The 17,372-nt window shown below is 38.3% G+C and overlaps 1 protein-coding gene across 4 annotated transcripts in view; it reads left to right on the top strand.

Moving 5' to 3' along the window:
• CCSER1 (coiled-coil serine rich protein 1) overlaps nucleotides 1–17,372 on the top strand; it is a 1,176,231-nt gene that overhangs the window by 421,664 nt on the left and 737,195 nt on the right. For all 4 annotated transcript variants that reach the window (XM_070392710.1, XM_070392707.1, XM_070392715.1 and 1 more), the window contains exon 6: nucleotides 9,823–10,030. In XM_070392710.1, coding sequence (XP_070248811.1) covers nucleotides 9,823–10,030 — 208 coding nt within the window. The remainder of the gene's footprint in view (nucleotides 1–9,822; nucleotides 10,031–17,372) is intronic.

The raw sequence follows: 17,372 nt of genomic DNA, 5'->3' as shown, positions 1-17,372 counted from the left end.
ATTTTAGGTATTGCCTTTATGCCAAGTTACAGAGCGAGTATTGATTTTCTGTTTGGAAACACTACTTCCTAAATTATACACTCATAGCTAACACTTATCACACTTAGATTGCCAGGTCCCAGATAATTTAAAAGGTGAAGGGCACACAGCTATCATTTAAAACTGCAGTTGTCTGCAGGTTATATAGTGTTAAAGATATCACCAATGTTATATATTATATCAGAATTTTTTGTAATTAACTCTTGCTGCTTATATGTGTAAAACATTGCATTTTATAAATGTTACTTAGAGGATAATTGAAGACATTCTATAGTTTTGTTTTCTTATATAAGAAGTTGTGATATAATGCAAATGATTGGAAGCAAATATACAATGACATTTTATAATTTTTAAAAATTATATCTAAGAAAACCATTGTGTGCAATCCTTAAGTGATCATAAAAGGAGAATTTTACATAAAAGTTCTTAAAACAATTAACATTCGGTTCTAAATATCTTATGTAATAGCCCTAGCTGGTTTGGCTCAGTGGACTGAAGGGTTCTGGGTTTGAATCTGGTCAGGGGCACATGCCCGGGTTGTGGGCTTGATCCCCAGTGGGGGCGTGCAGGAGGCAGCTGACTGGTGATTCTCTCTCATCATTGATGTTTCTATCTCTCTCTTTCCCTCTCCCTTCCTCTCTGAAATCAATAAAAATATATTTTAAATAAATAAATAAATAAATAAATTCTATATAATAAAAGCCTAATATGCAAATTGACCGAGCAGTGGAACGACCAGTGACTATGATGTGCACTGACTACCAGGGGGCAGACACTCAGTGCAGGAGCTGCCCCCAGCCTGCAGGCCCCAGGCCAGCCAAGGCGGGTGCCAGTGAGGGCTCCCCAATTGCCCTGCTAGTCACCCCACAGAGGGAGGTGACTGGCAGCGGTGGGGGGCGGGGCTGGCAAGCAGGTGGCACCAGGCTGGCCAAGGTGGGTGCCAGTGGGGGGGCCCCCAATCACCCCACCAGTTGCCCCACAGATTGACCATGATCACCGGCCAGGCCTAGGGACCCTACCCATGCATGAATTTCATGCACTGGGCCTCTAGTAAATAAATAATATCTTATGTTGCTCTTGTTGATCAGTAGTCCCTGAACGATGGATGAACAGATTACTCCGACACAGTTTTACTGTGGGGGAGAGGGCTAAGGAATGGCCCAGCTAAAGAAGCCAGGCAACCTCGATTGCCTGCTTCCTTTGGCTTTTACTGGAATTTTTATCTTTATTTTTTTAAATTTTTTTTTAAATATATTTTATTGATTTTTTACAGAGAGGAAGGGAGAGAAATAGAGAGTTAGAAACATCGATGAGAGAGAAACATCGATCAGCTGCCTCCTGCACATCTCCTACTGGGGATGTGCCCGCAACCCAGTTACATGCCCTTGACCAGAATTTAAGGTGGGACCTTTCAGTCTGCAGGCCGACGCTCTATCCACTGAGCCAAACCGGTTTCGGCTGGAATTTTTATCTTTAGATACAATCAGTAGGGTGAGTAATCTTGGAAGGACACATGCGTTTACATTGTCCTCTAGGAAAAGGCATCCAGGGATTAAGCATAAGGATTCCAGTGAACACCGTGGGTCTACATGTGCACAGACTTGTTTGGAAAAGTCAAGGAATAATTAGGGGCTCTGCCTTAGACCCGCCCCTAAGTCTCCCCTAAGTCGGAATTCTGATAAATAGGGCAGGCAACCTTCCACACACTTCCCTTTTCTCAGAATGTTCTCCTTACAAACTCTCCAACCAAGTCTGCTCCCCAGCATTCTGTGATAATAAAATAGGATGGGTTTATGGTGGTAGTTTTGTTTTAAAAGATTAATCAACTTTCCCACATCATATGGCTCTGAAATAAGACATCGGTATTTTTGTGATTTATTATTCTGATATTGACAGGAAAAGGACAGACAACAAATAGCACTGGGAATAAAATTATTTTAAAATATAAATATAGTTTTTGATCTTGTTGCTGTTTTAAAGAGTCAGGAAGGAGGTATGAATGAATAGTGAATAAGCAGCTAACATTGTCTGCCATAATAATTTTTTTTGTTTCAGATTTATATAAATTGAGTCTAGAGTTTTCATAGTATTCATTTCTCTGATGAGAATAACCATTTGTTTATTTATTATGCACTCCTTTTTTTTAAGACTTTGAATATATTTATAATAGCTGCTTAAAATTTTTCCTGCCAGTTCTAATATATGGGTCATCTCACAGTGTTTACCATTTTTTGTTTCTTTGCATGTCTATTGCTTTAAATATTTGTCAGACATTGAGGATGTCACATTTTTGAGAGTTTGAATTTGATATTGTCTTCCTTTAAAGAAAAAAAATTGTGTTGTGCTAGCAGGCAGCTAATTTACAAATTGATCAGATTGATTTTTTGAAGCTTTTTTAAAGCTCGGAAAGCTCATGCCTCCCAGCACTATGTGACTTCTGTGTCACTGGCAGATACTCTCTGGATCTGCAGAAGCATAAAAACTACAGACGGTGACCAAGTTTAACACCCTGAAGCCAGCACAGTGGCAACTCATATAATTATTGCTGTTTTAATTTTGTGCTTTTGGCACCTGGAAATGTTTCTGCCTTTCCCTCCTGCACTGTAATATGTTTAGAAATAAATGTGGTTATAAGTAATCCGGTATCTCTCTGTATTTGGAACAGGAGGTGGAGTGTAGGTCAGCTCAGTCCAATGTATTCCCACAGGTCTCCTCAAATCAGTTTTTCTTAGCTGCATCTGTGATAAGTGCTACAAAGAAAGACTTAGCATAGAGAAGTGGAACCTGTGTATGTTTAAAAGGTAGGAATGCAAAGGAGTTTTCCCTAAAGAAGCAATACGTTTTAAGGTGAGATCTGAAGATGGGTAAGCAACACTTTTTCATGTAGCTAGAACAGCAGAAGCAAAGTTCCTGAGGCAGGATGGAGCTTGGTGTATTTCAGGGCCTGAATGAAGGCCAATGAAATTAGGACTCAAAACACATGGAGGTAGTTGTTATAAAATGAGATATGGTGAGGCAGGCAGTTGCTAGATTATGGAGGATCTTTGTGGCTATGCTAAGATATTTGGATTTTATTTTTGCCTTCCTCCATATCTTCCATTTCCTCTACCCATCACTTAGGCAGTGTGACATTCTCTTACATGTAAATGCATTTCTAAATGTAAAATGTTAACAAGTTCTTTACAACTACTATACTACTGTGGAGGGGTGGGTGCTGGTTCCATCTCTTCTAGAAATACAGCTAAATATACAATTTTAAGACAATTTAAGGTGCAAGGTTTTTCCCCTAAAATGATACTTTCAGATAAACAACATATTTACATAGAAAATATGAGGCAAATAGATAGCTTATTCACTAACAGTCTTGTTGTAGTTCCTTTAATAAAGTTTTTATTAGGTTATGGGATGTCAGTTTATTAATAACGATTTATACCTTGCCCTTGTCTTAGAATTATTCAAGCTGAGATTTAATTTACCATAACTAACCTGGCCCTTTTCAAAAATCTACTTAATGACATGTTTGAAGGCAGGTGTACACATATGCTTATTTCTTATGCTGGGAAAAATGAGATTACCTTCACTTTCCACCCCTTGGAAATCTGGTTCAGAAATCATAGCCACATTATAAGGTGCAAATCTTTGAGATCCCTTTTGGCCATCCCTTTTATTATAATGAAACGTGTCAGTGCACTAAACAATAGTAGTTCCTATGATAGGTAAGAGCATCAATCCTTTGCAACTAGCATGATCTTGTATTTTGGCCATTGTATTGGGAATTTCTCAAGTGATTTGAAGAGAACATGTGAACGGGAAAAATTTCTCACTATTAAAATGATAGTGATAGCAATAACCAAATAAGGAAAAATATGAAAATTCTCTTTTATATTCTTTCCTATTAATCACTCTATGTAAACTTGACTGTTTATTCAACTTCAATATGCAATTATTTACTTGTCTGAAAAATAGAATTGCAGCAGAACTTTTAGAAATAGCTTGGTAGAAAATTCCCTTCACACAAAGGATAGTGACAAAAGTATAGAGCCAATTCACCACAGTCATGTAATTTAGATGTTTTATGGCTCAAATTCTCAAGTTTCTCCAAGTCGAAACTTTCAAGAATACATTTAATGTAATGTTTATGAGTTTTGCTTTTAATCTTAGTCAAAACTTTTGTCATTTTGTACTTAGGGACTGAGAAAGACCCATAAGTCTCAATTTGACGTTATCTAAATGTTACAGAATTTTAAAGACTTGGTCAGCATCATAAGCAAGGAAACAAGTGTAAATATCACTGAACAATTCTACCGAAGATTCATGGAGTTAAAACAGAGGGTGAACTGTATATAAATGAGCTCAGTGGCAATTACATTGTTTTTATTTGCAGTAGTTATGATGATTAATGAACCACTGTTTTAGGCCTCAGTATCTTACTTTTTCTTTTCTTTTTTTTTGCCAAGATAAGGGACTCTCTTTTTTAACATAAAGAACATTTGTTCAGTTTCCTGAAACTGTAACAATTCAGAGAATTGGCAGAGAGAGCCATATATCCCAAAGTGTATAAATGTATTATCTGGTGAATTCTGCTAAACAGGAGCAAGAACGCACCTGAACCTAGCTCTACCCTCTGGGCTTAAAGGGTTGTCTCTGCTAGAGGAAACCATGGCTCCACATGAAATAGGTTTCTCCTTTTCCTGTCAACTAAAGGGCTGGACCTTTTTTTGTTTCTTTTTTGTTGTTTTTTTGTGTTTTTTTTAGATGAATTTATCCAGAGACACTTGGGTAATTTGAATTTGGCCCAATAAAAATCTATTTTTAAAAACATCAATGTTCAAAATATTTAACAACTGTAAACCCCAGGCATTAATCAATCAGAAAATACTGACCATACAAAGAATAGGATGGCCCTGCTGGCCAATGCGACTCAATAGCAGCCGTGTTTAACAGCCCAGTTTACTGCCTCAGCCTAAATAAGAATGGATTAGATTACTGTGATCTTGTTGCCAATTCTTTTTCATGTAGAAATAAAATGTTTTGAGATAAAAAAATTCATGTGAAAGAATATTATTTGTTATATTTTTTGGTATCAAGTGATAAGAAATTAATAATTCTGGTGTACCTCTGGAGTTCAGTGATCCATTCCTATTAATCCCTGAAACTTCAACGACTGTTGCCATGTTGGATATAAGGACACAATGTAGATGTTGTCCATCATTTTGAAAATATGCCATCATTCTGTCCTGTTGGAATTAAGAATAGATCTAAAATTTTTAAGTGCAAAACAAATGGCAAATTTTATTGCCTGAATACATTGCTATATGTAGCCCATTCTTAACTGACATTGGCAGAGACCTTTAGATTTGTAAATGCTAAATTCTAATTCTCAAAACCTCAGTAAATTCCTGAAACTAGTCAGCTAGTACAGTTTCTGAAAGCTTTGTCAGTCTTCACTGATATTTAGATTCATGATTGGACAAAGTTTCGAAGAAACACCGATCCAACTAAAAGAAATCATAACATGTTAACTATTTTTTTGTAAGATGGTGGGAAATTTTGAACTATAGGATGCAGTTCTATAATACATAACAGTTCACCTTACAGAAAAAAAAAATTATATGTACAAATGAGAGTTGTATGTATAGATTATTACAAAGAATTGTGTTTTATTCAGTCACTCATTATTGTATTTGTTTATTCATCTTCAATGTACAATTATTTACTGAGTCAGCATAATATGTTTCAGATACCAGACTAGTTCATGATGTAAACCTCATAAATTTTTGATAATTCTATTGTAACTAAAATACTATTACACATAATGTGACTTCTAATTTTTATATTCTTCTTATTGGTCTTAAAGAAAATAGTATAGAAGACACTAAAATAAAATACAGATATTTAAGAATGATTGTGTATAATTGAAATGAATAAAATACAGATATTTAAGAATGATTGTGTATAATTGAAATGAATCAGATATATCAGATAAAATATAGTTTAAGAGTGAAAAAATATAAAAATTCTTTTTATGATTATAGGCATGTTTTTTTCATTTTTGTTTTTGTTTATTTGCTTTCTTTTTTCACATGAGATGCAGAATTATGTAGTAATTTAGAGTTCGAGTGAACTGCCTGCATTCAGATCTCAGCTCTGTCCCTTTTATGCTGTGTGACCATCAGTATGTTGCTTAACCTCTCTGAGACCTAAATCCTTCAACTATGAAATGGGGATTATAATATTATCTACCTCAAAAGGTTGCTATAAGTATTAAGTGGTTTAACATATATAAAGTCCTTACAAAACTGAGATACATTAAGTATTATTATATATAGGGTGTCCCTCAAAACTGTATCTACACACTTTAAATAATTAGAAATGCAATGCTTATTAAAATACATTTCATTTTCAAAATTGAGCAATCAGCTGTTAAAGTGTGTGTACTATTTTGGGGGGATACCCTGTATATATTAGCACATTATGTGATTAATATGAAAAAAAATCTTATCGTGCAAGAGTGCTTATGTTGCGTCATCCAGGTCTATCTGTTAGTAGCTCTTTAACTCTGAGCAAAGTTATTTATGTGAGCCTTAGTTTCCTCATATGTAAAGTGAAAATGTTCATTTTATCTACCTCTTGGGCTTTATTGAATTAACACACATGAAATGGATAGCACAATACTTGGCCCACAGTCAGCTATCAAAAAATGTTAGCTATAACTTTTTAAAAAATTATCTCCTTATATATATACTGAAGGCCCAGTGCAAAAAATTTGCCCCGGCAGGGGCCTCCCTTCACACCTGCCTTGGCCCGCCACAGTCCCGTTGTTGTCAGGGCCCATTGTGGCTGGCAGCGCCTCCACTGCTGCTGGCTGTTAGCACTGCATCACCAATGCCCGTCATGTTCTGTGCTGCCCCTCGTGGTCAGTGTATGTCTAACTCCCGGTCAGTCGAACTCCCTCCTGTAGAGACAATTTGCATATTAGCCTTTTATTATATAGGACAAGAGGCCCAGTGCATGAATGTGTGCATGGGTGGGGTCCCTCAGCCTGGTTGGTGATCTGCCAGGGGGAGGAATCACGGGAGTTTGGCCAACTGGCTCGGGGTGGGACAGCGGGAGGTTGGCCGGCTGGTGGGGAAGGCCACAGGAGTTTGGCCAGCCACAGGAGGTTGTCTGTGGGAGCACACTGACTAACAGGGGGCAGCTCCTGCGTTGTGCGTCTGCTCCCTGGTGGTCAGTGCATGTCATAGCGACCGGTTGTTTGGTTGTAATGGTCACTTAGGCTTTTATATATAGACTAGAGGCCCGGTGCACAAAAATTTGTGCACTCGGGGGGGAAGGGGGAGTCCCTCAGCCCGGCCTGTGCCCTCTCGCAGTCTGGGACCCCTCAGGAGATAACGACCTGCTGGCTTAGGCCTGCTCCCGGGTGGCAGAGGGCAGGCCCAATCCCTAGGTGCAGCCCCTGGTCGGGCTCAGAGCAGGGCTGATTGAGGAGTTGGGGCACCGCCCCCAGTCATGCACAGAGCAGGGCGGATTGGGAGGTCGTGATGCCACCCTCAGTCACGCTCAGGGTAGGGCTGATTGGGGGGTTGGGGCACCGCCCCCTATCACACTCAAGGCAAGGTCAATGGGGAGGTTGCGGCACCACCCCCTGTGATGCACAGAGCAGGGCCAATCAGGGGGTTGGGGCGCTGCCCCCTGTCACTCACAGAGCAGGGCCCATCAGGGGGTTGGGGAGCTCCCCCGTCACGCACAGAGTAGGGCCGATAGGGGAGTTAGGGCACCGCCCCCTGTCACACACAGAGCAGGGCGGATCAGGGGGTTGGGGCGCCACCACTGTCACACTCAGGGCAGGGCCGATGGGGAGGTTATGGCTCTACCCCGTCACAGACAGAGCAGGGCCTGTGGAGGGGGGGGGGGGTTGGGGCGCCACCCCCTGTCACACACAGAGCAGGGCCGATCAGGGGGTTGCGATGCCACACCCTGTCACACACAGAGCCGCAGGGCGATCAGGGGGTTTGGGCGCTGCACCCTGTCATGCTGATCTGGTGCCAGGAGACCTCTCGGCTCCGCTGATCCCGGTGCTGGGAGGCATATTATCCTTTTACTATATAGGATAGAGGCCTGGGGGCCGGCTGGTTTGCCCTGAAGGGTGTCCTGGAATAGGGTGGGGGTCCCCACTGGGGTGCCTGGCCAGTCTGGGTGAGGGGCTGAGGGCTGCTTTCAGGCTGGCGGTTTTGACTGAGGCTCCCAACCGCTCCTTTTTTCCTTTTTTTTTTCCTTCTGGGCCAGCTTTAGCTCTGGCTCTAGCTCTGAGGCTTCTGTTGCTGGTTTGTTTGCTGTTCTATAATCAAAACAATGTATAACTTCAGCTCTGAGATCCCAGCCGGCTATATTTGTTACAAAGTTTCAAACTGCCAGCTCAGAGGCCGGCAAGGCAGGCGGGAACGTTGGAGTCTGCAGTTCTGCAGTCACGGGAGCAAGCAAGCCTCATGTTCACTTCCAGCTGCCTGGCTGCCGGCTGCCATCTTGGCTGACAGTTAATTTGCATAAGGATATGCTGATTAGCCAATGGGAAGGGTAGCGGTTGTACGCTAATTACCATTTTTCTCTTTTATTAGTGTAGATAGATAATGGGGATAGTAATATTATTGTAACCAATGAATATACCTATGAAGACAAGTAAACATTTTAGTGATATCCAAAAGTGTATTTTTCTTTGCTAACTATTCAATACTTTATAAATTAAATTACACTATTTACAAATAATGAAATTTGAATAAAATTAGCTGAGGATATAGTTTCTTATTTGTACCCTTGCCTGACCTTGGTGGCAAGTTCCAAGGCAAGTTTTGTTGTTATTTTTTTTTTCAATTTAGGTAACTAAGTTTGTCATATAATTTGATAAATAATATATAAAAAATGTATTGGATTAACTTTCCAATTAATTTTTAAACTTTTTTCAGAACACCTTTGTAAGAAATTTCTCTTTCAGTGATTTCTGTTGACTTTCCATATTTTTAAAAGAGTTTAACAAGTATAAACACACTGTTAGAATGAAATTCTAACCTGGGGGGAAAATCACTTTTTATAATGGTGATTGTCATTGAATCTTACCATTATTGACCTTAAAAATAGAACAGCCAGTTATTTTACCAACAACAAAAAAATGGGCTTATTTAGGAAAACAGAGAATTGCAATTTGGGACAAGCATTCTCTAGCAAAAAAATACAGGTAATCCAGCAGAAAAGGAGAGGGACATTACTTTATAAAGAAAAAGAAGGAAATTCAGAGGGGGTGCTTTCAGTGGAAGAAAGTGAGAGTTCAGGGAGGTAATGGTTTCCAGTTGGCTGAGTAGTGATGTTCCCCACCCCCTGGGCTTGTGGCTGGGCCAGGAGAACTCTTCCTTCCTGCTGCTGCAGTAGTTGAGACACTTCTTGATGGGAATGCAATGTACCTTTCTTCCTGTAGGGGTCTGTAATTGAGGCTTCTTCCTGTTGAGGTGTGCAGTTGACATAGAGTGGTAGTATGTGAGAGTGCCTCCTTCTGGCCTCCCTAACTTAATTAAAAAAGAGATTTCCTTTATTCACTCTCACACGACTAAATATTCAATTGGCTCATTTCATAATTTTCACAAAAAGTCTCAGAATTCTCAAAGACTAATAGGAGTGCATGTGAGGGTCACAAGGAAATATTTTCTGGCTCACTGTTGACATTGATGGACAACTTGGAAAATACTGCTGTGAATATGCTACATTGTAATTGTTGTTTATTATTTTTCTTATTAGGAATCTTTCACTGAAGTTGACAAAAGACATTGATCAGGAAGGCAGGTGTTCACATATTAGCCGAATGCCCAGTAGTCCGTCTGCAGACTGGCCCCTGCAAGGTGTGGAAGAAAATGGAGGCATAGATTCTCTGCCCTTCAGACTGATGTTACAGGACTGCACAGCTGTCAAGACACTATTGTTAAAGATGAAGAGAGTTCTTCAAGAGGTAATGGTTTACTCTAAGAGTAATGTCTTTTGGTGCTAGTATACAGACTGACCTGGTTAGTCCCCACTTCTGTCACAAATTAACTGAATTACACAGGGCAGGGATCAAGTGTTGGAAGTTCTGCTCTAGACATACTCATCAGCTCTAAAATTTTAATATTCTGTGAAGGAATTTAAAAAAGTAATTGATACCAAGTAAAGAGAAATAGGCATCAGCTGCTATGCTTATATGCTATGATAAAGCTAATGAGACACATTAAATGAATTTCACTTTAAACATACTGAGGCTTTATTTATCTATATATATAAAAGCCAAGTGACCAGAACGCCAGAACGACTGGTCACTTTGACACACACTGAGGCCCACCAACTGGTCTGATCAGGGGGTGGCCCCTCCCCCATCTGCCCTGGCCGGATCGGGGGCAGCACCACCTGGCCAACCTCCTGGGGCCCCTCCCCCAGCTGGCCCAGCCCCTGATAGCCCCCCCATTCCGATTGGGGGCTGGGCCGGTGGCTAACTGCCCGTGGCCCCTTCCCCCTGCTGGCTTAGCTGGATCAGTCCCCATCGGGGCAGGCCAGCCGGACCCCACCCGTGCACTAATTCGTGCACCAGGCCTCTAGTATAACAATGACAATTTAGTCATTTAGTTGCAATGAAAATCGGTCCGGTAAAATGTAATCTGAATCTTTGATTTTATCCTGTTGAATATAGTTGCCTTCCCACAGCCTATGCTCATTTAGATGATAAGCTGCTCAGGAAAATACATAATGCACTCTTTCCCCTTTCTGTCCAGGAGTCAGCTATTCTTTAGATTCAAGTGTCTTATGGTTTTATTTTTATAATTACCCCAATTATTTTCTTTCAGGGATTTTTTAAAAATATATACGTTCAAATTCAAGACAACAGTCTGAGATTTCTGACTTCAAATTCAGTGGATTTTTGTTATATCCCATGATCGTTCACTTGTTTCTCTTTATTGATAGGAAGTACTAATAAATAGTTTGAAAAGAGAAATTAATCATGTTGTGGTTAGCTTTACAATGATGATCATTGATAATTGCTTTTCTAACACTGATAATAATAAGAATGCTAGCAGCTACCACTAGAAGCCAGAATGGAATCAGGAAGAGAGAAGGATATTTAATGAAAATGATTTCCACAGATTATTGAGGACATTCAGTCATGTGTTCTTTTCAGCCCTTGAAGCAAAAATTGGAAATCTCTATGTCCCATACCTATGACTATGTAGCTGGGTGGTCTTACAATATATGCACTAGTATGTAGAAATGCTGTGTTGATACTGGATCGCTGTTAGCATTTCAGGAAGTTTAAGAGCTGGCGGTTAAGCACAGGCATAAAAAATTAAATTACCTACATGTATAACAAAAGAAATTATATTTTTAACAGCATAATCAAAACTCAAAACTCATTTTCTAGTTATTGTACTAAATTTTACTGTTAACTATACTTGTGAGCTTATTTATATCTATTTGATTTATTTGTAGAAATCCTATATAATAGCTATGGTGCATATTCCCCAATTGTAGATTCAATTAGGTCATTTTGGTAGCATGAAATCAGCCAAATAGGAGTATTATGCCACAGAAGTCGGCAAAAAACTGTAAATTAGTGCTTTTAATTTTTCGTTAGCGTTTTGTAAAGTATTTACCAACACACTGCTCTCTGAATGAATATTGTTTTTGTATTGACAACATAAGCATTTGTTGCACTTGTGGAATCTCTGACATTTGACTTAACGTATAGTCTGAACCTCTTTGAACAAGGCAAACTTAATAGTGGTGGTTATATTAAAAGATATTAACCTCAAAGTCAGTAATATTCAACTATTCAGCTTCTTCTCTCTTTGGTCACATATTTTAATTTAGAAAATTCATGCAAGTAAAGGGTAGTAGAAGAGTTGACATCTGGGAGAGTCACGAGGCTTTCTTAGGGTACTTAATTTTATAGTTTAAAGCTATTTAGTGATATTCACCATAAAGTCAATGTTCAGAATATATTGAGGTTGCTTTTATACTTTTATCCATTTTATACTTGTCTGTTATTCTTCATGAAAAAGTGTTTGAAGAAACTGAAGAGAATTGATTTTTAAAGCTGATGTACAATGAGCAATAATTACATCTATTTATTAAGTCTCTTCAGAGAGCAGGGAGTCTTAAATTCTTTATGGTCAACAAGAAAAGAAATATTGTGGTCAGCATAGTCAAGTGTTGTAGTAATAAGATGTTCATAATAGATGTCTTTAAAAGAAATGGTTCATTGAAATGTGTTTTTTTTTTTTTATTTAAACCAGGAATTTTCAAATGGCAATTAACATTTCATTACTATGTTTGAGTTTAATACCAACTATCCATTTTAAATTAACAATACTTTTTAATATAGCACAATAATGTTTATTCCTATTTTGTGAACTTATCTTTTTAAATTTATTTTTATTGTTGACACTATTACCGATGTCCCCTCCCCGTTTCCCCCTCCCTTAGCCAGGCTCCTCTCAGTTCTGCATCCACCCCTCACCTGGTTCTTACCACAGTGTTGTCTGTGACCATGGACGATGAACTTATTTTTTATGATCCATAGTAGTCTGACTTTTGTATACAGATTATTTTTTAACTGAAGAACTCAGTTATTTGATTTTTAAGATAAAAAAGTGATTAATGAGTTTAATATATCCTGCTAGAAATTGCTCTTATTGGAAATGTTTCCTAATGGAGCTCAGGTGACATCTCAGATTTTAATTTTAAGGTGAGTCAAATGTGAATAATCTGAATGGAATCTCATACTCCTAATTTTGCCCTTCCCCTTCTTTGAAGATCAGTTGCTATTGTTAAAATGCATAGAAGTATTCCCAACAACCCCAAACATCAGCTCCTTTATTTAAAAACAAACAATAACAAAAACAAACTGACTTTGGTCCCACAGAAATTCTACTGTTACTTTATTCTTTACTATTCATGATAAGAGAAGTAACTACAGCAGAAGAGACATTTTTTCTTCTTCTGTTAATGTTTTTAAACGTGATTCCATTATCTATAAAAGAAGAGGATATCTACTGTACAGAGCTAGTTTCTGTTATCTTGTTTCCTTTTAGTTTGTGCTGTTCTTTTATAACCTAGTCTCAGAAGTAACATAACATCGCTTTTGTAAAATTTATTCATTGGTGACAACAGCAACCTTGATTCAGGAGGGGAGACACTTTACAGAGATTTGGCTACCAGGAGGTGGGGAACATTGTAGAACATCTGGAAGCTGGCTTCCACATTCTACTCTCTGACCCCCAGTGATGCATCTCTCACAATGCAAAGTATACTTACCCTCTCCTAATGCCACCCAAAGAACCATTCCATTCACAGGGGTGGGGAAACTTTTTTCTGCAAGGGCCATTTGGAGAATATATATATCATCATCATCATCATCATTCATGGGACATACAAAATTATCAACTTAAAAATTAGCCTGCTATATTTGGTCAGACATTTAATTAACTCACCCCCAGTGCCTTGGCAGGGCCAGACCAAATGATTTCTTGGGCCTTATATGGCCCATGGGCTGGATAGTCCCCACCTTTGCATTACAGCATCAGCTGAAAGTACAGAATTTTACCATGTAAATCATGTGCAGATGTAGATGAGGCTTAAGTACAATGACTCAAGTACAGTCCTTCGTTTGAAGACTGTGAATTAATTCATAGGTTAGCAGTTTCTTGATTAGGACTTAAAGCCTGAGAATAATTCTCCATGGCTTTTAATTCCTCCCTCTGTACTCAAGGTTCTACCCTCCTAGTCATTCTTTATTTTCATGTAAACTTAGCACATGATTACAGCTGATAGTTTTCTCATCCTTATTTGTGCTCGTAGGCATATTCCAAAGGCCTTTTTTGATTTTGTACCTTATTTGGGGATCTCTCAACCTTATCAGGAATTCACTCTATTAGACAAAAGCCATACCCACACATATCTTCAAGGTAAGTCCTTCTTAACTTGAAATAGCTGAGAGACAACCCTTTAAGATTTTATAATTTTAATTGTCTATTGAGAGCATTTTTGACACATATCCTTAAACCTCAATTAAGGCACTTTAAAAAAATATTTATTGATTTCAGAGAGGATGGGAGAGGGAGCGAGAGATAGAAACATCAATGATGAGAGAGAATCACTGATCGGCTGCCTCCTGCACGCCCCCTATTGGAGCTAAAGCCAGCAACTCAGACTGGAATCAAACTTGGAACCCTTCAGTCCACAGGCCGATGCTCTATCCACTGAGCCAAACCAGCTAGAGCTAAATGCACTTTTTGACTGAACTCAGTACTCTGCAGCACTTTTCATCTTTCAGACTAGCTAGAGAAAAATTCTTTCCTAAACCAAGCCCCATTTCGCTCATGGAGTCCCAAGGGAGGAAGTATATTAGAGTAACAGAAATCGCAGGTGTTTGGAATGATGAAGATTTAGATGTGATTCTCACTTCTACCACTTCCTAGCTGCCACAAATTGATTAAGGTTTTTGAATCTATTTCATCATAGTCAATATTACTATCTCATAGGGTTACTTGGACAATTAAACAATAAAGTGCATATAACAGGTTTCCACAGTGGGAGTGTGGGGTAAGGACCCATGTGCATGAGCTCGTGCAGTGATTTTGTTTGTGTGATTATTACTGTGTTTAGCAAGGTGGATGATATTTGAGATTTCTTAAACACTTGGAAATGTACCAGTAAATGTTCTTTAATATGACAAAATCTTGTAGTTATTGAATAATTCAGCATTAATTGTTAATAAAGGCTACACTGGCTGAAACTGAAAGTAGAAGTATTTTTGCCACTCATGTTTTTCTGGACTTTCAGTTGTGGCAGCATGTTTGACCTGATATTCTTTGGCAAAAGAACTACTACATGTCAATTAAATTTTCTGTTTACAGTATACAAATGGTTTTCCTAGTGAGAAATGATGGTGACCATGATAGTAGCAGTTAAAGGAGAGAGAAAGGAAAAGATGTGTGACATGTTTTGGAAGTAATGTCAACAGTACTTGCTGGTGAATTGGAAACTGGGTGACAGAAAAGGAAAGAAAGAAAAAAGGTAACTGAGAGCTGCAGTTTAAGCAATGGGCAGATGTGGGTGCCATTTTCTGAGACCGGGAACACTAGGAAAGGAGCAACCTATGTGAAGCAGGGAGGAAACTAGAGTTCTGTTTTGGCCAGGTTAAGGCTGAGGTGCTTACTTAGCATGCAAGTGTGTGTGTGAAGTAGAAATTTGAATTAATGTCTCTGCAAACCCAGAAAGATCAGGGTTGATTTTTTATGATTAAATGGATTCTGTTTGAAGCTATGAACGAAATAACATATCTAAAACCAAGGTGAGATAATCCAATGTTCAATGATCAGATATGCAGGAAAAAGAGAATCCAGTAAGATGAGAAGAACCCTAAGGGTGTAGTGTCAAGAAGGTAAGAGAAAATATTACTTTAAAAAAGCCAAGTTAAGACATGGAGCTGAGGTGTAAGCAAGATAAGCAATCATACATCAATCAACCCCATCGCATATTACCTGAGCTTTATGAATTTCAATATGTAAGATAACCTAGTCAAAGTGTTCATTTATAAACCAAAGCCTAGAATAGAAATAGTAACCATTTCTAGGTGGTTCTAAGTTGTCATAGTATTAATTCATTTCTTTACAAGGCCTTGGTCTATGCATTTTAAGGATATGCAAATGAATAATACATGTCTCAAAAGAATTTTTAAAATATCTTTTAAAGTAAAACATTTAGTTTTGGAAAGATACTATAGATTTTATTAGGTTCATTCACAATGATAACCAAAAGTTCATTTTACATAAGGGCACCCACTACACTGAGGTATTCTTTTTCGTTTAAAATATTATTTATATTACTTAAGGTTTTTACTTGCACTGCAAAGTCAATCTAGCATAGTGATCAGGATATGGTAGTCTATATTAGAACAGACTGCACAACTTGAATTTCAGCTCTCACTTGGTGCATGTGACTTTGTTGCAAGGTGCTGAATTTCTTCAAGAAAATCTGGTATCTTCCAGAAGTGGTAGAGTGCATGTTCAAAACTACTAGATATGATCAAGGTTTTTCAAAAGTGTATACTAAATTACTCTCCCAGCAGGGTATAGTATATTAGTTTAATAGAATGCCTTATGTTCATATATCTCCACTTCCCACAAGGAATATTTTGTTTTCCTCTGCATCTCTCTGACTATGAAAGCTTCAGAAATATTTCGGCTACTTCTTTGCTGTCAGGGTATTTTCTGATGTTTATTTGATCTTGAAATAAAAATGGAGTGGGCTCACCATAAGGAAACATATGCCTATCAATCAGAAAAATCTTTCCTGGTCAGCATGCTTACGTTATCTGCTAGTTATGTGTGTTATTTTATTGCTTATTAAAAACAAAACTGCAACCCACCATATTAACAATAAATGCCACTCTCATTGTACCTGAATGCTGTGGTTATTTGTGTTATAACCATACTCAATAATTAATCAAATAACCACTAAATGGTTTTGCTATGCATGTCTGACTTTCAATTTGCTTCATGAATCCGGCGTTAGTGTGTCGGTTTAATACCACTCACATACTGTTATGTAATTATATGAGCTAAATTTGGCATTGAGGATATCAGGCTGCAGCGCAGCGGATATACAGCAGATGGCACCCTACTGGCTCTCCAGGGGATACTTAGAGTGTTAGGCACTTCTGGCAGGGGAGGGGGGCAGGGAGCAGAGAGCCATTGAGCAAATGGTACTGTGAAAAGCCTGCAATTGTGTTCCTCTGAGACACATTTTGACTGGAATGTTTTTTGTTTCTGTTTGAAAATCAGAATCAAAGCAATATTTAGCTACAGTGAAAATGCCTATTTTAATCACCGGGTATATAAAACATGGTGGTACAGATTTAGATAGCATAATGCAGTTGCTTAAAAGTGATATAAACCTTTAAGTTTTCTCATGTTTACAGATGAGAAGTATTTCAGCATCTAGGGACTCATTGAGATGGAAGGCAGTGATTCTTTAACTCTTTCACTTTAGCCTTGATGAAAATGAAAACGTGACTGAACTATCGACTTTATTTTAGCATACATTTACTAATAGAAGTAAAGATCTTTACTATTTCAAATACAGTTTTAAGTAGATTATTTTCTGATATTGTTCTTTTTAAAGTGAAAGTGGACTATACAGAGAGGACTCGTTATTAATAAAAAACAAAATGACTCAAATTATATTTACAACCAACACGTTGAAACAAATAGATCTAAGTTGACCCTTGAACAATGCTGGACTTACTGGCCCTGACCTCATGC

This window comes from Myotis yumanensis, unplaced genomic scaffold (assembly GCF_028538775.1).
Source record: "Myotis yumanensis isolate MYYU_CA2020_CCGP unplaced genomic scaffold, mMyoYum1.0.hap1 SCAF_1, whole genome shotgun sequence".
NCBI lineage: Eukaryota > Metazoa > Chordata > Mammalia > Chiroptera > Vespertilionidae > Myotis > Myotis yumanensis.
This window is presented reverse-complemented; position numbering and strand designations above follow the sequence as displayed.